The following is a 22543-nucleotide window of genomic DNA, read 5'->3' on the forward strand; positions in this document are numbered from 1 at the left end:
CTACCAATGGAACCTCTCACTAAAGGATTCATATTTAAAATAGTATCCAACAAATCAGATTCTTGCATATACGGAAACTTAGGTAAGTATTTTTGTAAAAAATGTCTAACCTGAAAATATTGTAGGAAATGTGTCTGGGAGAGAATATTTACTAATCAACTCTTCAAAAGTCATCAATCGACCACCACAAAATAAATCTGCAAAAGAACAGATCCTGTTATTTCTCCATTAGAGAAAAATTGGATCGGTTAATGATGGTTTAAATAGAAAATTTCGATATAAAGAGCGAGACAATTTAAATTGTTTAAAATTAAAAGAGTTGCGAAAGTGAAACCAAATCCGTAAGGACTGTTTAATAATAGGGCAGAGATTTAAATCTGGAATTTTAGCAAGTTGTAAAGGTAACGGAGCTCCTAATAATGTTAAATGAAATTGTTTGATAGCTTTTAATTTGAAATCAATCCAAGCTGGTTTTTGGCTCTTATCGAGCCAATATAGCCAAAATGATTATTGTCAAATGTTAACAGCCCAATAATACAATCTTAAATTAGGTAGTGAAAGTCCACCATCTTTTTAAGATTTTTGTAAATGATATTTATTAATTCTTGTGTTTTTATTATTCCAAATAAAGGATGAAATAATAGAATCAATTTGATCAAAAATTTTTAGTTAAAAAGATAGGTATATTTTGAAAAATATATAAAAATCTAGGTAAAATCATCATTTTCACGGCATGAATATGACCTATTAAAGAAAGTGTAAGTGGGTTCCATCTAGAAAATAATTGTTTCATAGAGTCCATTAAAGGAACTACATTAGCTTTATAAAGATCTTTATATTTTTTAATAATGATAATGCCTAAAATTTAAAAGAATTCACAATTCTAAATGGAATATTGTTATATTTAAAAACAGGAGCATTTAATGGAAACAATTCACTTTTATTTAAGTTAAGTTTATATCCTGAAAATTTTCCAAAATCATTTAATATTTCCAAAAGATTAGGAATAGATTCTCCAGGGTTCAAAATATAAACCAAAAGATCATCTGCGTAAAGAAAAATCTTATGTGTGGTCCCATTTATAGAGATACCATGAATATTTTTAGCTTCATGGAGTATTATAGCCAAAGGCTCCAGTACAAGAATTAAATAATAAAGGACTTAATGGACATCCCTGTCTAGTACCTCATGAGAGTGAAAAAAACGAGACCTGAAATTATTAGTAATAACAGTAGCAATAGGATTCTTATAGATCATTTGACTCCACATTAAAATTATTACCAAAGCCAAATTTTTCTAATACATTAAACAGATATGTCCATCCAACTCTATCAAATGCCTTTTCTGCATCAAGAGAAATAACACACTGGGGTATCTTGGATAGTGATGAGTATTTAACGTTCATCAATCTCCGAACATTGGAGAAAGAGTAACGGCCTTTAATAAAGCCTGTTTGATCCGTAGGGATGATTTTAATTAAAATATTTTCCAAACAGTTAGCCATTATCTTAGAAAGAATTTTTGCTTCCACATTTAATAGCGAAATAGGTCTATATGATGAACATTCAGTAGGATCTTTATCTTTCTTAAGGATTAAGGAAACAGAAGCTTCATAAAAAGAAGAGGGTAAGTTACCCTTCTCAAAAGATTCATGAAATATTTCCAAAAGGTATGGAGAAAGTAACTTTTCAATTTTTTTGTAAAATCCTACCGAATAATCTTCGTCCAGGAGCTTTACTTGATTGCATTGACAACACAGTTTTCTGAATTTCATGCTCAGTAATTGGAGCATCAAGGATCTGTTGATCTTCAAAAGTAATTTGAGGAAATTTAATCTTATATAAAAAAAGCCTTCATTTTAGAGGAGTCTGCAGGAAATTTATATTAATAAAGATCAGAATAAAAATCCTGAAAAATATTATTAATGTGTTCATGATTACTTACTATATCTCCATTATCCTTATGAATCTTTAAAATTTGTCTTTTCGCTCTAGCTGCCCTTAATTGGGAAGCTAAGAGCCTGTTATTTTTATCCCCAAAAATATAAAACTGATTTTTCAATTTAAGCAAATATCCTTCAATAGGGTAAGTTAATAATAAATTATATTGTGATTGTAATTCCACTCCTTTTTTAAACAAATCAACATTTGGAGAGATTGCATTGATGTTATCTAAATCTTTAATTTGTTTAGAAATTTTACCTAATTCCATTCTTGTCTGTTTCTTCACCTTAGCTAAATACGAAATAATCTGACCACGTAGATAAGCTTTTAATGTATCCCAAATTGCTATCTTTGAGACATTTCCTGTATTATTAAAGAGAAAAAACTCTTTTATAGGAGTTTCAATAAACTCAACAAATTCTGAGCTTTGTAGCAAATGTTCTGAAAAACGCCAAGATCGTCTTGTAGAAGCAACATCTTTTAAATCAAATATTAAGTTTAAGGGAGCGTGTTCAGAAATAACAATTGCATCATATTCACAGTTCTGAAAATTAGATAGAAGTTGAGGGGCGACTATAAAATAGTCAATTCTTGAATATTTATTATGAACATGTGAGAAAAAGGAATATTTTCTGTCACTCAGATACATATGTCTCCAAATTTCAATTAAATGAAAGTCAATTAAAAAGGAATTAATAAGTGAAACAGAGCAATTGGGAAGTTGATGTTTGGATGATGACTTATCTATTAAAGGATTTAAACAAGTATTAAAATCACTACCCATTAATAACATATATTCATTTAGATCAGGTAATAGAGCAAAAACATTTTTAAAGAATGAGGGACCATCAGCATTTCGTCCATATATATTAACCAAAACCATTTTCCTGTTGTAAATTGTTCCTTTAACAATCAAAAATCTACCATTTATATCAGATATAATATCCTCCTGATTGAAAGGAATATTGGAATCAATAAAAATGGAAACACATCTAATTTTACTTTGAGAATTTGCATGAAACTGAGGATCCTTCCAAAATTAAAAAAAATAAATTTTTATCATATAACCTGATATGCGTCTCTTGTGCAAAAATTATACCAGGTTGGAATTGGTTAATAGTTTTAAATGTTTTCTTACACTTAATAGGATGATTCCAACCACAGACATTCCAAATTAAAACATTTAACTGTTTAAATATCATCATGAGACTTTATATCTAAAGAAAGTAGTTAGACGTATGTCAGGATAAGGTAATCGAGCATGGTGGAGATAAACAACAATAATAATAATTTGCACACGCTCTGGAATTCCATAATGGGGATAGAAAATAAGAAGTGAAAAAAGGAGAAAACCCACCCAACCTACAAAGCTCGGAAATAAGTCAATATCAATTGACACAAGCCCCAAAGAATGCATAAGAAGCAGTTATAAACTCCACCTGCCTGAATAAAAGGTTAAAATTGAAAGAGTAATCTCTGTCTTCCTCTTGCAGATATACAACTCATTACAGTCGATATACAGCTCATTACAATTGCGTTGAAAAGAACAATTATTAGAAACGACCTGCAGTTTTGAAAGTAACCTTCATAATATTAGATAAGGAAAAACAAAATTCAAAAAAAATTCTTGAAATATTTGCTCAGGAGAAAAACAATCACCATCTTTAAATTATTAAATCTATCTTTAAAACATAAAGAAACCCAAATAATTACTTAAAAGTTCTTAGCAAAAGCATACAAAGCGAAAAAGCAATTCGTTCATTTAAATGCTGCAAAAAGAAAAAAATTCTAGATGGCTCAAAGTTACCTGCAGTCTTTCGACAGTTCCCCCGTTATGTCTTCTGAAGTTAAAACCATCTAAACCAGTCTATTTCAGAGATAAAAGTATATTTTAAGGCAAAGACTTTCTATACCCATCAAATCTTCTGATCTCATCACTCCTTACGTCAGGAGAAAATCAAGCAATTGTAAATCATTTAAACTTCAGGCTTCAGACTCTTCAGGGAGAGAATTAGTAAAACGCAATGCATCAGCTGGGTCCTCAAAAATACGAACCCCAGAATTTTTGACGAAAAGCCTTAATTTAGCTGGGTATTGAAGAGACAGATGCAACTGTCTTTGATAAGTCCTACGCATTACGGCAGCGAATCCAAAACATTTCTGAACAATTTCACGTGGAAAATCTTCGAAGAAACGAATCTCAGAGCTTGGAAATTTGAACAACCTTTGTTTTCTTGCAAGCTTAATAATAAGGTCTTTGCCTCTAAAACGAAGAAAACGCACTACGACATGCCTGTTTTTAGTTTGATCCAAGGATTTTAAAGCGCCAACCCCATGAGCCATTTCAATCTCTGGTGGTTGCAGGCAAGCCTTCGGAAATAAAGATTGAAACATCTTAGCAAAATAGTCCAGTGTGTCGCCGGATTCTGATTTCTCTTTTAATCCAACAATTCAAATGTTGTTCCGACGAGGCGAGCCTCCAAATCCATGATCCATTGTTGAACCTTTTCCAGACAAGAAGAAGTATTAGCCACATTTGACTCACCTCTTTAAGGTCAAGGCTCAAAGAGTCAAGTTTTTCCTCCAAAGGGAGAAATCTTTCTTTTAGTTGAGTTAATTCAGCAATGATACAGCTGATTTGAGACTCTAATCTACTTACCCAGGGTGGCTTCTCTGAAGTCTCGACAGCTTTTTTAGGCTTACTGTTGCCTGCTTCAGGATTTCTTTTGGTGCTTCTTGTGTTAGACATAATTATGACTGACGCTCCACAAAATCCAACTGGATGAAGTTAAAATTTCAAAATTTAAGTTGGAAAAGGGAGAGATTAAAGGCGGACAGAAAGAAACTGTGTCTTACATGTCCACAGGCGGAAGGCAGAGTCGTCATGTATAAAAATCACGAAGAGTAAGGGTCCCAGAACAGATCCTTGAGGCACACCACTGGTCACTGACCTCCATGCAGAATATGACCTGTCTACAACGACTCTTTGCCTTCTGTGGGCAACCCGGTTCTGGATCCACAAAGCAATGTCCCCTTGGATCCCATGCCTCCTTACTTTCTCAATAATATACCCAATGATTTCGTCTCCACAGCTGCCTGTGGCAAAAAATTCCACAGATTCACCAGTCTCTGTGCAAAGAAGTTCTTCCTCATCTCTGTTCTAAAAGGATGCCCCTCTACTCTGAGGCTGTGTCCTCTGGTCTTAGAATCTCCTACATTGGTAAATGTCCTCTCCACATCCACTATATCATGGCTTTCCAACATTTGATAGGTTTCAATGAGGTCACCCCTCATTCTGCTGAATTCCAGTGAATATAGGCCCAGAGCCATCAATACTTTCTTAAATAAAGTGCCCCAAACTGTTTACAACACTCCAAGTGAGGCCTCACCAGTGCCTTATACAGCCTCAGCATTATATCCTTGCCTTAATTTTCTTGTCTTCTTGAAACGAATGTTAACTGTGCATTCGTCTTCCTCAATACTGACTCAACCTGCAAATTATTCTTTAGGGAATCCTGCACAAGGACTCCCAAATCCCTTTGCACCTCAAGTGTTTAGAAACGTAAAAACATAGAAAAACTACAGCACAATACAGGCACTTCGGCGCACAATGCTGTGCCGAACATGTACATACTTTAGAAATTACGTAGGATTACCCATAGCCCTCTATTCTTCTAAGGTCCATGTACCTATCCAAGAGGCTCTTAAAAGACCCTATCGTATCCGCCTCCACCACTGTCACTCGCAGCCCATTCCATGCGCTCACCACTCTGTGTAAACAATTTACCCCGACATCTCCTCTGTACCTACTTCCAAGCACGTTACATCTGTGCCCTCTCATGATAGCCATTTCAATCCTGGGAAAAAGCCTCTGAATGTCCACACGATCAATACCTCTCATCATCTTATACACCTTTATCAGGTCACCTCTCAACCCCTGTTGTTCCAAGGAGAAAAAGCCAAGTTCACTCAACCTATCCTCGTAAAGCATGCTCCCCAATCTTTGTAAATTTCCTCTGCACCCTTTCTATAGTTTCTACATCCTTTCTGTCGTGTGGTGACCAGAACTGAGCACAGTACTCCAAGTGGGGTCTGACCAGGGTCCTATACAGCTGTAAGATTGAAACTGATTGAAAATGAAAAAGAACATTTTATGCCCTTGGCAGAATTCCAGATTCTTAGTGTAATTAGGTTAGACAAACTAATCCTTTATTTCTTTAAGGACCCCTGTCAAGGGAAAATCTTGTCTGATAAATCTGTTGAAATATTATCTGGCTGAATTCTCTCCCTGTTTAGAAAATAGTCTGTGCATTTAATCCTTCTACCAACGTAGATGACCATACACTTGCTGACACTGTTTTCCAACTATCACTTCTTTGCCAGTTCTCCTAATCTATCTAAATTGTTCTGCAGCCTCTCTGCTGCCTCAACACTACCTACCCTATACCTATCTTCATATTGTTCACCAAATTGGCCACAAAGCCATCAGCTTCATCATCCGAATTGTTGGCATACAAAATAAAAAGAAACGGCCGGAATGCTGACTCCTGTGGAACACCACATGTCACCAGCGGACAGTTTGAAAAGGATCCCTTACTATTCCCACTCTTTGCCTCCTGCCAATCAGCAAATGCTAGTATGTTTCCCGAAATATCTTCGGCTTATCTTGCTTTAAGCCTTATGTGTGACAACTTGTCAGAGGCCTTCCGATTCTCCTTTACCTATCCTGTTTGTTATTTCTGGAAAGTATTTCAACAGATTTATCAGACAAGATTTTCCCTTGATGAGAGTCCTTAAAGAAATAAAGGATTAGTTTGAGTAACCTAATTACAGTAAGATTCTGGAATTCTCCCAAGGGCATATGATGTTCTTTTCATTTTCAATCAGCTTCAATCTAATTTGAAATGATTCACTTCACCAGATTTTCAAAAGATCAAAGGAATTTTATTATCAAAGTACATATATGTCACCATATACAACCCTGAGATTCATATTCTTGTGGGCATACTCAATAAATCAATAGAATAGTGATGATGTACAAACTAGTGCTTTCAAGCAGAGTGCAGAAGACAACCAACTGTACAAATGCATAAGGAAACAACAATAATTTAAATAAACAAATCTTTGTCACCTCCTCAAAAAACTCAGTCAAATTTATAAGACATATTCTGCTCTGCCCAAAGCCATACTCACTGACCAAATAAATCCACATTTTTCCAAGTAGGAATAAATCCTAAACCTAAGAATCCTCTTCACTAGTTTCTTCAACATCACTATGAGACTCACCTGCCTATAATTTGCCAGATTACCAATTGCTATTCTTAAGCAAAAGAACAATAATGACTACCCTCCAGTTTTCCTGAATGCAAAGATCTCCATCAAGGCCCCAGAAAACTCTGTTCCTGCCTCTGTCAATGATTTGGGATAGATCCTATTCTTGGGGATTTATCCACCTTAATGCTCTTCAAGTGATGTGACACCTCATGCTTCTTGTTATCAACATGCTCTGTAATGTTCTGACAATCTTCCATATCCTCCTCCTAGCAACACACATAAAAATTGCTGGTGAGTGCAGCAGGCCAGGAAGCATCTCTAGGAAGAGGTACAGTTGGCGTTTCAGACCGAGACCCTTCGTCAGGACTAACTGAAGGAAGAGCTAGTAAGAGATTTGAAAGTGGGAGTGGAAGGGGGAGATCCGAAATGATAGAAGAAGACAGGAGGGGGAGGGATGGAGCTAAGAGCTGGAAAGTTGATTGGCAAAGGGGATATGAGAGGATTATGGGATGGGAGGCCTAGAGAGAAAGAAAGGGGGGGGGGAGGGGGGGAAGGAAATAAATAATTTAATTAATTAATAGATAATGGATGTGGTATGATGAGGAGGTGGGGTATTAAAGGAAGTTAGAGAAATCAAAGTTCATGCCATCAGGTTGGAGGCTACCCAGACAGAATATAAGGTGTTGTTCCTCCAACCTGAGGGTGGCTTCATCTTTACAGTAGAGGAGGCCATGGATAGACATGTCAGAATGGGAATGGGATGTGGAATTAAAATGTGTGGCTACTGGGAGATCCTGCTTTCTCTGGTGGACAGAGCGTAGGTGATCAGCGAAATGGTCTCCCAGTCTGCGTCGGATCTCGCCAATATATAGAAGGCCACAACGGGAGCACCGGACGCAGCATCTCACCCCAGCCGACTCACAGGTGAAGTGTCACCTCACCTGGAAGGACTGTCTGGGGCCCTGAATGGTGGTGAGGGAGGAAATGTAAGGGCATGTGTACCACTTGTTCCACTTACAAAGATAAATACCGGGAGGGAGATCGGTGGGAAGGGATGGGGGGGACAAATGGACAAGGGAGTCGCATAGGGAGCGATCCCTGCGGAAAGCGGGGGGGGGGGGGGGAGGGAAAGATGTGCTTAGTGGTGGGATCCCGTTGGAGGTGGCAGAAGTTACAGAGAAAAATATGTAGGACCCGGAGGCTGGTGGGATGGTAGGTGAGGACAAGTGAAACCCTATTCCTAGTGGGGTGCAGGAGGATGGGGTGAGGGCAGATGTGTGTGAAATGGGAGAGATGCGTTTGAGAGCAGAGTTGATGATGGAGGAAGGGAAGCCCCTTTCTTTAAAAAAAAAGAGGACAACTCCTTCGTCCTGGAATGAAAAGCCTCATCCTGAGAGCAGATGTGGTGAAGATGGAGGAATTGCAAGAAGGGGATGGCATTTTTGCAAGAGACAGGGTTAGAAGAGGAATAGTCCAGGTAGCTGTGAGAGTCCATAGGCTTATAGTAGACATCAGTGGATAAGCTTTCTCCAGAGATAGAGACAGAAAGATCAAGAAAGGGGAGGGAGGTGTCGGAAATAGACCAGGTAAATGTGAGGGCAGGGTGAAAGTTGGAGGCACAGTTAATGAAGTCAACGAGCTCAGCATGCGTGCAGGAAGCAGCGCCAATGCAGTCATTGATGAAGCAAAGGAAAAGTGGGGACAGACACCAGTATATGCTTTGAACATGGATTGTTCTACAAAGCCAACAAAAAGGCAGGCATAGCTGGTACCCATCCGGGTGCCCATGGCTACACCTTTCGTTTGGAGGAAGTGGAAGGAGCCAAAGGAGAAATTATTAAGAGTAAGGACTAATTCCGCTAGACGGAGCAGAGTGGTGGTAGAGGGGAACTGGTTATGTCGAAACAGGTGAATTGATCATGGGGAACAAGGACTTAGCAGACCAATTGAATAACTACTTTGGTTCTGTCTTCACTAAGGAGGACATAAATAATCATTTGGAAATAGTAGGGGACCGAGGGTCTAGTGAGATGGAGGAACTGAGGGAAATACATGTTAGTAGGGATGTGGTGTTAGGTAAATTGAAGGGATTAAAGGCAGATAAATCCCCAGGGCCAGGTGGTCTGCATCCCAGAGTGCTTAAGGAAGTAGCCCAAGAAATAGTGGATGCATTAGTGATAATTTTTCAAAACTCTTTAGATTCTGGACTAGTTCCTAAGGATTGGAGGGTGGCTAATGTAACCCCGCTTTTTAAAAAGGAGGGAGAGAGAAACCGGGCAATTATAGACCGGTTAACCTGACATCGGCGGTGGGGAAAATGCTAGAGTCAGTTATCAAAGATGTGATAACAGCATATTTGGAAAGCGGTGAAATCATCAGACAAAGTCAACATGGATTTGTGAAAGGAAGATCATGTCTGACGAATCTCATAGAATTTTTTGAAGATGTAACTAGTAGAGTGGATAGGGGAGAACCAGTGGGTGTTGTATATTTGGATTTTCAAAAGGCTTTTGACAAGGTACCACACAGGAGATTAGTGTGCAAACTTAAAGCACATGGTATTGATGTGGATAGAGAATTGGCTGGCAGACAGGAAGCAAAGAATGGGAATAAACGGGACTTTTTCAGAATGGCAGGCAGTGACTAGTGCGGTACCGCAAGGCTCAGTGCTGGGACCCCAGTTGTTTACAATATATATTAATGACTTAGACGAGGGAATTAAATGCAGCATCTCCAAGTTTGCGGATGACACAAAGCTGGGTGGCAGTGTTAGCTGTGAGGAGGATGCTAAGAGGATGCAGGGTGACTTGGATAGGTTGGGAGAGTGGGCAAATTCATGGCAGATGCAATTTAATGTGGATAAATGTGAAGTTATTCACTCTGGTGACAAGAACAAGAAAACAGATTATTATCTGAATGGTGGCCAATTAGGAAAAGGTGGGGTGCAACGAGACCTGAGTGTCATCATACACCAGTCATTGAAAGTGGGCATGCAGGTACAGCAGGCGGTGAAAAAGGCGAATGGTATGCTGGCATTCATAGCAAGAGGATTCAAGTACAGGAGCAGGGAGGTACTACTGCAGTTGTACAAGGCCTTGGTGAGACCACACCTGGAGTATTGTGTGCAGTTTTGGTCCCCTAATCTGAGGAAAGACATTCTTGCCCTAGAGGTAGTACAAAGAAGGTTCACCAGATTGATTCTATAGGGATTGCACAGGCTAGATGCAGGAAGATTGTTCCTGATGTTGGGGAAGTCCAGAACGAGGGGTCACAGTTTGAGGATAAAGGGGAAGCCTTTTAGGACCGAGATGAGGAAAAACTTCTTCACGCAGAGAGTGGTGAATCTGTGGAATTCTCTGCCACAGGAAACAGTTGAGGCTAGTTCATTGGGTATATTTAAGAGGGAGTTAGATATGGCCCTTGTGGCTAAAGGGATCGGGGGTATGGAGAGAAGGCAGGTACAGGGTTCTGAGTTGGATGATCAGTCATGATCATACTGAATGGCGGTGCAGGCTCGAAGGGCTGAATGGCCTACTCCTGCACCTATTTTCTACGTTTGGAATCCAAAAAGAAGCGGAGAGCTTTGAGACCTTCCTGGTGGGGGATGGAAGTATATAGGGGCTGGACATCCATGGTGAAAATGAAGCGGTGGGGGCCAGGGAACTTAAAATGATCGAAAAAATTCAGAGCGTGAGAAATGTCACGAACATAGGTAGTAAGGGATTGAACAAGGGGGGAATAAAGTAGTGTCGAGGTTTGCAGAAATGAGTTGGGTGGGGCAGGAGCAAGCTGAGACAATGGATCTACCTGAACAGGCAGGTTTGTGGATCTTGGGTAGGAGGTAGAAACGGGAATTGCAGGGTGTGGTTGGTAGCAGTGGATGGAAGATCCCCTGAGCGGATAAAGTTGGTAATGGTGTGGGAAACAATGGCCTTAGAAAGGACTGAGGTTGGAATGGGAACAAAGTGTGGTGAAGTTGAGACCGTTGATGTCCTGTCGGTAGTTAGCAATAAAGAGATCCAGGTCAGACAGAAGACCAGAGCGGGGTGTCCAAGAAGAGGAAGAGGATTGAAAACAGGGCAAGGGGTCATCGGTGGGGGTGAGAGAGTCCTTGCCGAAGAAGTAGGCTCGAAGACGGAGCCGGCGGAAGAGTTCAGAGTCATGGTGAACGCGGAACTCACTGAGGTGTGGGCGAGGGGGTCAATGGTTAGGCCCTTACTGAGGACAGAGTGCTCTGCCTCAGACAGTTGAAGGTCGGAGGGGATGGTAAAGACCCGGCACGGATGAGAAGTGGGATCAGAGGTGGGACGAGGAGGGAAGCTTGTGGTGTCAGTGGAGAGGGGAGGGTTGAGGTGAGAGGAAGAAGCCGCCGCCGAGGGCCCAAGAGTAGGAGTCCTTTTCCTTATTGGATGCCAACACAAAGTACTTATTTACCCCTGCATTTCCTTAGCTCTAGACACAACAATTCTGATCCTATGTCACCTGTTTCTAAGGATTTGATTTCATTGTTTACCAACACAGCCACTCCACCGCCTCTGACTACCTGTCTTTCCTTTTAATACGATGAATATTCTTGAATATTATGTTCTCAAATATGATCTTAATTCAGCCACAGCTCAGTAATACTCACAATGTCATACCTGGTAACCTCTGGCTGTGCTTTAAGTTCATCTGCCTTATTGCAAATAGTGTGTGCATTCAAATAAAACACCTTCAGTCCTGTATTCATCACCCTTTTTGATTTTGTCCGTCAGTTATAGTACAATTCATCACACCGACTGCAATTTTTCCTGAACATCAGCCTTGTAGTTGCTATAAAATACTGCACAAAATTGGACTGTTCAGAAATTGTCGTCAACACTCGTGTTGGTATGAATACAATACTATTGCATAATGAGGCCCTTGAGATTGGGTTACATTCTGGCTACTGGCAGACTCATACATTACAAGGCTTTACATGATCCCAATGGAAATGCATTGATCAACTTTAAAACGCATAGTACCTTGCACATATTTTATTTAAAATGGTAAAGACCATTTTGTTACAGTGAAGGAAAGCCACAACCGAGTTTAAGTCGATGCATTGTCAGAAAAGCCAATCATTTAACTTACAGGAAATCAGCTGAACTATAAAAAGTTTGTCATATTTCACTATTTAACCTTTGAAGGGTAAATGTTAATCCGCTTTGTGTTCCAAATTCTGATCATTACAACTGAATAAAACACTCTTATTGAGACTGATATCTTCAGCACTGAAGTCCATACATCAGGATAAAAAAGTCATTCATCTGAATTCTCCTCCTCTTTCTCCCTCCACTGATGCTGCATGACCTGTTGAGCATTTCCAGTATCTTCTACCACAAAACATCAAATTTCAGGTCAATGATGATAAAACAGACTCAGATTCTGATACCACTAATGCAGGCATTTTAGTGAATTTCACAGACTTTTGATGTTTGGGTAATAAACACTCATTCATTATGGAACAGATTGTTCTATTTTTGTTCTAACTCTGTTTTCTTGTAAAAATGTCTACCATTTTTGTCTAGCTTATGCTAGTCTTGGGAAGTCTGCACATATGACACTCTGTGGCTGTGATGTTGCAACAAGTACATTTTCAAATACATGTACAGAGTACAGAGTTTATATGTTCCTGTCAGAATAAAAGGCAAGGCTAACTGGTATATGAAGAGCAAAGGGCAAAATTATTCCTCTTGAAATTCAGCATAGCCATCTATGTATGGAGCCAAAAGAGATAGGGAACATCTTAAAAGGATTTTTTTTTGCAACAGGTGTTCACTCAGGAGCCAGACACAGGGTCTATAGAACTAAGGCAAAACAGTAATGAGGTCATGGACTGCATATCAATTTCAGAGGAGGAGGTATTTACTGTCTTGAGGTAAGTTAAGGTGAATAACTCCCCAGGGCCTAACAAGATGTTTCCTTGGACCTTGTAGGAGCCAAATGCAGGATTTGCAGGGGTCTTAGCAAAGATATTTATCACATCCCTAGCCACTAGTGTATTGCCAGAGAATTCCTAATGTTATTCAGTTATTTAAGAAAGGCTTTAAGAATAAACTGGGAAATTATAGGGCATTGAACCTGATGTCAGTAGCAGGTATGTTATTGGAAGATATTCCAAAGGACTGGATTATAAGTATTTGGATAGACATGAACTGATTAGGGATAGTCAACATGGCTTTGTGTGTGGTGTTGTTGCATGAATGAAATCACCAGAGAAAGTTACTGGTAGATACAAAGCAGCTTCTTTATTCGACAAAACACGGTACAGCAGGCATCATACAGAGACACTTTTGGTGGAAAGGTCTGCGGGCCCAACGTGGGGCTTGATATTTATTTGCTAAACACAAAGGACAATTCCATATTTACAAAGTATAGACAATGCTTTCTTTTGAAAGAACATACAAACTTCACACGTTCTGATTTGTGTCCATCCCACAGTTGTCAGTAGCGTCTGTGTCATAACAAGGGTGTGGCTGGGAATAGACCCAAGTGCAAGACACAGACACTGAAGTACAGGGGACAGGACTAGGATACAGTGTGAGGGCTAGGACACGGACACAGAAACCGGGAACCTGGAACAAGACAGGACAAGAGCTAGGAGTCAGGGCTTGGACTCCGAGCCAGAGACTGGACAAAGGCCCAGGACCTGGGTCTTGCCTCTGGATCAGACCGCAGAACTAGGCAAGGACGTGAATTGGATGGCAGGCAGGACGAGGCTGGAGTCTTCAGGCTTGGGGTCTTGAGGCAAGGCTCAGCTTGGCTAGAGACTTGAGGTGAGGTGAGGCTAGAGACTTCGGGTCTTAAAGCTCCTCCTGGGCAGGACGCGGGTCACCTGGGCAGGGCGAGAGTCTCCAGCCAATGGAGGCAAGGGACAGGAAGGGACAGAACCTACTGCAGGGTAACGGCAATCTGGCCTGGCTTACCCGACAGAGGCAAGGGACAGGCAGGGAGCTAGGTACAGGGTGGCTCCAAGATAGACTTCAGGTGAGACAAGGCGAGAGTTACTGGAAAGACGAGGCAAGGCTTCAGGTAATGCAAGGCGAGGCAAGAACTTCAAGGTGAGGCGAGAGTTACCAGCAAGACAAGGCAAATGCCACAATGACGGTGCTGGGAACGGATCCAAATGCAAGACACAGACACTGAAGTACAAGGAACAGGACTTGACTAGAGTAGGGACGTGACAGGATTCAGACTAAGAGCAGGGACAAGAATGCAGACTTGGGCTAGGAAAAGTGGGACCAAGACTAGGAACCATGGACAAGGAGACAAGGCTTGGACTCTGAGCCCAAGACTGGACAAGGACCCAGAACCTGGATCTTGCCTTAGGCTCAGACCCCAGAACCAGGCAAGGACATGACATGGCTTCAGGACAGGACATGGCTGGGGTCTTAGGTCTTGAGGCTTGGGCTGCGGGATCCTCGAGGCTTGGGCTGCGGGATCCTCGAGGCTTGGGCTGCGGGATCCTCGAGGCTTGGGCTGCGGGATCCTCGAGGCTTGGGCTGCGGGATCCTCGAGGCTTGGAGCTTGGCTGCGGGATCCTCGAGGCTTGGAGCTTGGCTGCGGGATCCTCGAGGCTTGGAGCTTGGCTGCGGGATCCTCGAGGCTTGGAGCTTGGCTGCGGGATCCTCGAGGCTTGGAGCTTGGCTGCGGGATCCTCGAGGCTTGGAGCTTGGCTGCGGGATCCTCGAGGCTTGGAGCTTGGCTGCGGGATCCTCGAGGCTTGGAGCTTGGCTGCGGGATCCTCGAGGCTTGGAGCTTGGCTGCGGGATCCTCGAGGCTTGGAGCTTGGCTGCGGGATCCTCGAGGCTTGGAGCTTGGCTGCGGGATCCTCGAGGCTTGGAGCTTGGCTGCGGGATCCTCGAGGCTTGGAGCTTGGCTGCGGGATCCTCGAGGCTTGGAGCTTGGCTGCGGGATCCTCGAGGCTTGGAGCTTGGCTGCGGGATCCTCGAGGCTTGGAGCTTGGCTGCGGGATCCTCGAGGCTTGGAGCTTGGCTGCGGGATCCTCGAGGCTTGGAGCTTGGCTGCGGGATCCTCGAGGCTTGGAGCTTGGCTGCGGGATCCTCGAGGCTTGGAGCTTGGCTGCGGGATCCTCGAGGCTTGGAGCTTGGCTGCGGGATCCTCGAGGCTTGGAGCTTGGCTGCGGGATCCTCGAGGCTTGGAGCTTGGCTGCGGGATCTTTGACTTGAAATGCAGAGGCTGATAACTCGGAGGCTGGAGCTGAGAGACCAACTGGGAACTGAACATTAACATAGAGCTGGGACTTGTCCTTCGAAAAGTTGGACTCATCATTAACATGACACCAACATGAGACAGGTCAGTACATTGACATAGAGCCAGGACTTATACTTAGACAAGCCAGGTCTCAACTTCATCTCTACACCAAGGTGGGGCAGGTCACTCCATGAGGTAACAGCAGAACAGCCAGACTTACCCAAAAGAGGCAAGGACAAGACAAGACAGGTTCCCCACAGGGCAACAGCAAAACAGCCTGGCTTACCCCACAGAGGCAAGGAGAAGAAGAGACAAACACCAAAGAACAACAGACAGTTCCATCTCTGCTCTGGGGTAGCTCCAAGTCTCAGTTCAGCCAGCAACCTCCACTGGCTACAGAAACAGCCGGATCCCTACCTAGCTCAGAGTGGCTGGCAGCCACTCAGCTGACCCAGGAAACAGCCAAATCCATACCGAAAAGACTACTCCAACAAATGGCAACAAGGCTTCATGAAGCAGTAGTCCTCCAACCAGGCCTAGAGATCACAAATGGTTTCACTAGCCTTCCATCAGCAGGTTGCTCCAAGGGGGACTGACAAGACAAACCAGCAGCCCACACTGTCTGTCTGTATCTTGTTTTACGGCGGTTGGCATCCAGCTTACTGGTGCATTACCGCCACCCTCTGCTCCAGACTGTGCACTATACATACATTCTAAATCCTTTCACCCAATCTCTCTCTCTCTCACACACACACACACACACACACACACACACACAAACCTACACTTCACCCTCCCATCTTTGACTATCCTAGTATCCTATTCCTGTTTATTCGTCATATTCTATAAAAAAAAACCCCTGTACCCCTTAAAAACACTAAAAATACCCGGACTTATGCTCTCTCACCCATGCCCAGCAACCCTTTTAATGTGAATTCCTGCATCCCCAACTCCCTTAATTTATTTCTCATCATCTCTCTCTGTATCCCATACTTCCTGCAACACAAAACTACATGTTCTACTGACTCCTCTTCCTGACATTCCTCACACAATCTTGTCTGGTGTTTCCCTATCATTTTCAATATTTTGTTTAATGCACAATGCCCCAGCCTTAACCTAGTCCACACAATTTCCTCTCTTCTGTTTCCATTACCTACTCTAGTAACTGCAACACTCTTTTGTATTTGATATAAATGCCTCCCTTTCCCCTCCCTATCCCATCATTCTTGCCACATTCGGTTGACTTTTTCCCAGATTACACACTTAACCTCTGCTTTACTGATACTAACGTGCATTTCCACATTTTCTTTCTTTAACACCCTCTTTGCCAACTCATCCACCCTCTCATTCCCCTTCACCCCTACATGTGCTGGAACCCATAGAAATTTTACCTGACCTCCCTGATTTGCAATTCTTGTAACTAACTGAAGGACTTCATAAAGTACATCTTGCCGACTGTGTGAAAAGACCTTAAACTTGCTAGAACTGAGGATGAATCTGAACATATCAATGCTTTGGTTTGTCTGGCTTTCTGCACCCATTGCAACACAACCAACACTGCCAGCATCTCCACTGTAAACACCCCTAACTTATTAGATGTTCTTCTGCTGATTCCAATTTCTTTTGCTGGTATTACCACCCCAAACCCTGTCACTCCTGTTTCAGGTTCCTTCGCACCATCCCTATAAATGTGAGTATAATCACTATACTTTTCCATCACATGACAGTTAAATGCATTTACCAAATCTGTTTTATATCTTTCTTTCCTTTTTACCTCTAACAAATGCCAGTCTACGTCAGGCCATACAAGCTTCCATGGAGCTACAACCGGATAAACTACTGAAGGACTTATCCTCAGATCAAATACTCCACATTCTTTCACGTTATCATTCCCTACCCGACTAAAGGTATCCCTCTGAAACCTCCCATTTTCCCAGCACTCCTGCAACACTCCTTTAGTAGGGTGAGAATCATTGTGCCCCTGCAAGTTAGCCCAGTAGTTTGCCATCAGTTGCATCCTTCTTAGTTCCAAAGGCATTATTCCCATTTCTACCTGTAGGGCTGACACTGGTGATGTTTTAAAAGCCCCACTGCACACTCTCAAGGCCTGAGCCTGAAACACATCCAGTTTCTTTATAAGAGACCTAGCTGCTGATCCATATACTATATTTCCATAATCCAGTACAGATCTTACTAAAGCCACATACATTCTCTTCAAAGCTGAACAACTTGCTCCCCATTCCCTACCAGTCAAACATCTCATCACATTTATTACTGTTTTACATTTCTCCTCAACTTTCCTGATATGGTCTGCCCATGTTAATCGTGAATCAAATATAACTCCCAGAAATTTAAATGATGCAACCCTTTCTAATTCAACCCCATACATCCTTAACTTCTTCCCTACCTCAACCCTTTTCCTGGTAAAAAAAAAAAATACAGTTTGAGTTTTGTCTACTGAAAATCTACATCCCCAATCATAACCCCACTCCACCACTTCATCAATTGCTTCTTGTAGTTTCCTGATTATATAGTCCATGTTCCTGCCTCTTTTCCACAAGGTCCCATCATCCGCAAACATTGACCTACCTATATCCACTGGTACCTTTGTGAAGACATTATTGATCATAATCATGAAAAGTAATGGGCTAATCACACTACCTTGAGGTGTGCCATTTTCCACTATGTATTGTTCTGATAATTCTGATCCAATTCAAACTTGAATTTTTCTACTAAACAAAAAAATCTTTAATCCAATTAAAAACTCTCCCACCAACCCCCATCTTGTGCAATTTAATTAATAATCCTTCCTTCCACATCATATCATAGGCTTTTTCAATGTCAAAGAACACTGCCACTACTGACTCTCTATTTGCCTGGGCCTTCCTTATTTCAGTCTCTAACATAATCACTGAGTCCATGGAATTCCTTCCCTTTCTAAAACCACTCTGATAACTTGCCAGCATTCCGCTTTTCTCAAGCTCATATGATAACCTTTCTGTTATCATCCTTTCCATTATCTTACATATACTTGATGTTAATGCAATTGGTCTGTAGCTAGTGGGTTTTGACAGATCCTTGCCAGGCTTCCTTATTGGAATTACTACTGCTTCTTTCCATGCACTTGGTAATCTTCCCTCCTCCCACACTCTGTTATAAAAATGCAGCAACTTCAAGAGCGCTCTTTCTCCTAGATTTTTTAGCATCACAGAGCATATCAGATCTTTCCCTGGGGTGGTTGGTCTCGATCTCTTTATTGCTCTCACCATTTCTGCTAATGTAAATGGATCATCAATTATATCATCTGTTCCTTCCCTCCTGCTTAACACACCTGGGTGTTGGCTCATTATTCTTTCCCTTCTTCTTCTCCCTTCTTCAGACAAATTTTCTGAACTGTGTATCAGTACAAATGACTTGGCCATGACCTCAGCCTTATCCCTACTGGAGACTGCAGTTTCCTCCTCAGATATCATTACTGGATATTCCCATTCCCTTCTATCTCCTCCCATCCTCTTAATCATTCCCCATATCTCTCCCACAGGTGTTGTTCTTCCTACCTTGTCGCAAAAACTCCTCCAACTTGCCCTTTTAGCTTGACGTATAGTTCTTCTCACCACTGCCTGCGCTTTCTTATATTGAACCAAATGCTGCATATTATGGGTTCTTTTAACTAGCCTGAATGCTCTATTTCTGTTTTTACAGCCTGACAACATTCCTCTGTCCACCATGGTACCAGTTTTCTATTCATCCTATTTTTACTCCTAGGTATAGATCCTCCTGCTGCCATGATAATTGCTGAAGTCACCTGACTGTTTAATTCATCTACATTTCCAGAAATATCAATCTTTGTCAACCCTTCCTCACTCAACTTCTGGAACTTACCCCAATCAGCTTTTTCAAACACCCACTTTGGGGTTCCGCCACCTGGTCTTACTTCAACTCTTTCACCCACTGGACACAAAACTGGGTAGTGATCACTGCCTACTGTTGAAGCAGTCCAAACTCCCCAGTTACTAATGCCAGCCAAGGTATTAGACACTAACGTAATATCTAACACTGACTCAGTTCCTGTTGTTATATCTATCCTTGTGCCGCTACCATCATTCATACACACCAAATCCCTTTCTTCCATCAAATCTTCAATTACCTTTCCATTTGGATCTGTAATCTGATCCCCCCATATTGTGCTATGAGCATTGAAATCTGCACACCACACTACTTTATGTCTGTTTTGTCCTTGTATCTTTAATAGGCTGTCCAAATCCAACCTTTTACATGGATTGTAGTAGTTAATTATAACCACTCCCTCCCCTCTCTCCCACACTTCCACCACTATGTATTCCTGATCATCTCCTTTTTCCAGTACCCTATATGGTATACCTTGCTTGATTAACATAGCACAACCCCCTCCTCCCCCTAGATTTCTATCTTTCCTTATCATTGTATACCCATATACCACAAAGTCTGAAGTTGGTTTCAACCAAGTTTCCTGAATACACACTACATCCAGTTTTACAACCATTTCTTTAATAAAGTGCTTGAATTCCTGGCTATTGGCCAGTAAGCTCCTTGCATTCCATTGTAAAAGAATCACCATAATTAGTATTAACCAACACATGACACTTCCTGGCTTGACTGATTACTGAGGTTCTCCCTCACTTCCTCCCATGTCAGTCCTACCAACCCTAAATGGTTTACTGTTGCTTTTACCACCAGCTGAATTTTGTCACTTTTTGACTTTACCTCAGCCGTACTATTAATCACTCCTGCAATGAATGTTACTAGAGCCTTTTTGTCTACATAAATCCTGTCATTTGTTCTTTGTTGCATCTCTCGTATCCCTATTGCTCCCTGTTCATTAGGAGCATTATTCTGTTCTCTTGACATTCTTACAGCTTCTGCATAAGTGATCTTTCTTTTCACTCTTATTTCTTGAATTTTATTCTCCCGTCTGACAACCTCACACCCACTATATGCAACATTATGAGCTCCTCCACAATTGCAGCATTTTGGTTGAACTCCCGTTCCACACTTTCCATATTCATGATCACCCCCACATCTACCACATCTCCTCTGCCTTTTACAGTTTTTAGCCACGTATCCAAACCTTTGACAATTATAGCACCTCTATAGCTTTGGCACAATTACCTTACTGGGTAACTCATGAAACCCAGGAACACCTTCCTTGGCACTCTTTCTTCTTCAAATTCAATCAATACTGATTCACTTTCCTTTTCCACTCCCTCCTTTGTTGTTTTCAGTCTTTGAACATTCATTACTTTCCCTCCTTTGATATTCCTCTTTATCTCCTCCATATTTATACTCATTGGTATCCCCGTGATCACTCCTTTACAACCACTGTTTTGTGCTCCCACCCTCCCAGTGTATTCCACCTTGCATTTTCCTATCTCTTTTAGCTTGAGTGCTTTCTCAAGTTGTTCCTCATTCGCACATCTTACCAATAAGTTGCCATCAAGGACTTTTGCAAATACTATTTCCCCTACCTTATTTGTCAGAGTTGTTGTTAGCACAAACGGGTTAATTTTCTTCATATATCCCTGAGCCTTCTCATTAAGCCTAATTATGACAACACCTCCTCTCTGAGCTTGTTCATCTTCCTCACTTTCAGAGCTTTCTCCGCTATCATTTCTCATTCTTTTATTCCCTTTGTCTTGGTTTTTATTCATCCGACCCCTCTACCTCCTCATTCCCTTTATTTCTCCCTTCACAATAATCCACCTCTCCCCAGCTGCCTACCTCTGGTCCCAAGTCCCTATCCCTCTCCTTCCCCACTTTCTTTCCCTCAACCCCACCTCTTATCTTGTCCACCATTACCAGACCCACACAATCCCCTACCAGCAATTTCCATTCCTTCCCCACTCTCTTTCCCTCAATAGGTTCCAAACCACATTCACACATCAAGCAAAACACAGCCAGCTTCCAGTCGAGCCAACTCACTACTCCCCATTCTCCTAATCTGTCTAAATGCTTCTGTAGCCTCACTACTTCCATAAAACTATCATTTCCTCCTCCTATAGCCTGAAAACTTGGCAACAAAGCCATCAATTCTATCATCCAATCATTGACATTGTCAAGACACTGGAGCAGGGATCCAATCACAGAGCCAGTACTGTGCACACAGTGATATTAATTGAGTAACAAATCCTAAGGTGCAAATAGAGTCAACATCAAAGTTCAGGCAGAGATCAAAACATCCAGAGAAATCCAAAAACCAGAATCAGGAAACAGGCAGAATCAATATTCAGATGGACAGAGTATAGATACAAATGCTGGAAAGGCTCAGGAAAATTCACTAACACATGTGAAAACACAGGACTAAAATACACTGAGCAATAAACAGAGGCAGATAATAGGTGAAGCACAATGAGGCACAGGTGGTAGCAATACAGGTAATAATGAGAAACAGATGAGAGACGGAGAACTCAGTAATATAGGGGCCGGAGAACAGCAGAAGCACATGGCAATGCAAAACCACAGACTGACAGCTAGGGGGAAACACACAAAAAGACAGAGTCCAACTGGAGGTACTGACAGACATATTATGTAAAAAGAATCGGTCTCAACACAGACACCTGTAGAACACCACTAGTCACTGACAGCTAGTCAGAAAAGGCTCCCCTTATTCCCACTCCTTGTCTCCTGCCAATCAGCCACTGCTTTATACATTCTAGATTCCTTTCTGTAATACCATGGGCTCATAGATTGTTAAGCAGCCTCATATGTGGCACCTTGTCAAAGGCATTCTGAAAATCCAAGTACACAACATCAACTGATTCTCCTTTGTCTATCCTGCTTGTTACGTCTTCAAAGAATTCCAATGGATTTTCAGGCAATATTTCTTCTTGAGGAAACCATGTTGACGATGGCCTAGATTATCATATGCCTCCAAATACCCTAAGACTTCATCCATTATAATCGACTCCAATATCTTCCCAATCACTGAGGTCTAACTAACTGGCCCATTGGTTCCTTTCTTCTGCCTCTCTCCCTTCTTGAAGAGTGGAATGACATATACTATTTTCCAGTCTTCCAGAACCATTCCAGAATCTAGTGATTCTTGTAAGATTATT

The 22543-nt window shown here is 41.8% G+C and overlaps 1 protein-coding gene across 1 annotated transcript in view; it reads left to right on the forward strand.

Annotated features, from left to right (window-relative positions):
- Window positions 1-11144: 11144 nt before the first annotated feature.
- LOC140206438 (calcium-activated chloride channel regulator 3A-1-like) overlaps window positions 11145-22543 on the forward strand; it is a 74330-nt gene continuing 62931 nt past the window's right edge. Inside the window, exon 1 of the mRNA XM_072274807.1 lies at window positions 11145-11240. Within this exon, the coding sequence (XP_072130908.1) occupies window positions 11145-11240 (96 nt within the window). The remainder of the gene's footprint in view (window positions 11241-22543) is intronic.

The sequence above is a fragment of the Mobula birostris genome, chromosome 12, assembly GCF_030028105.1.
Source record: "Mobula birostris isolate sMobBir1 chromosome 12, sMobBir1.hap1, whole genome shotgun sequence".
In the NCBI taxonomy this organism is placed as follows: Eukaryota; Metazoa; Chordata; class Chondrichthyes; order Myliobatiformes; family Myliobatidae; genus Mobula; species Mobula birostris.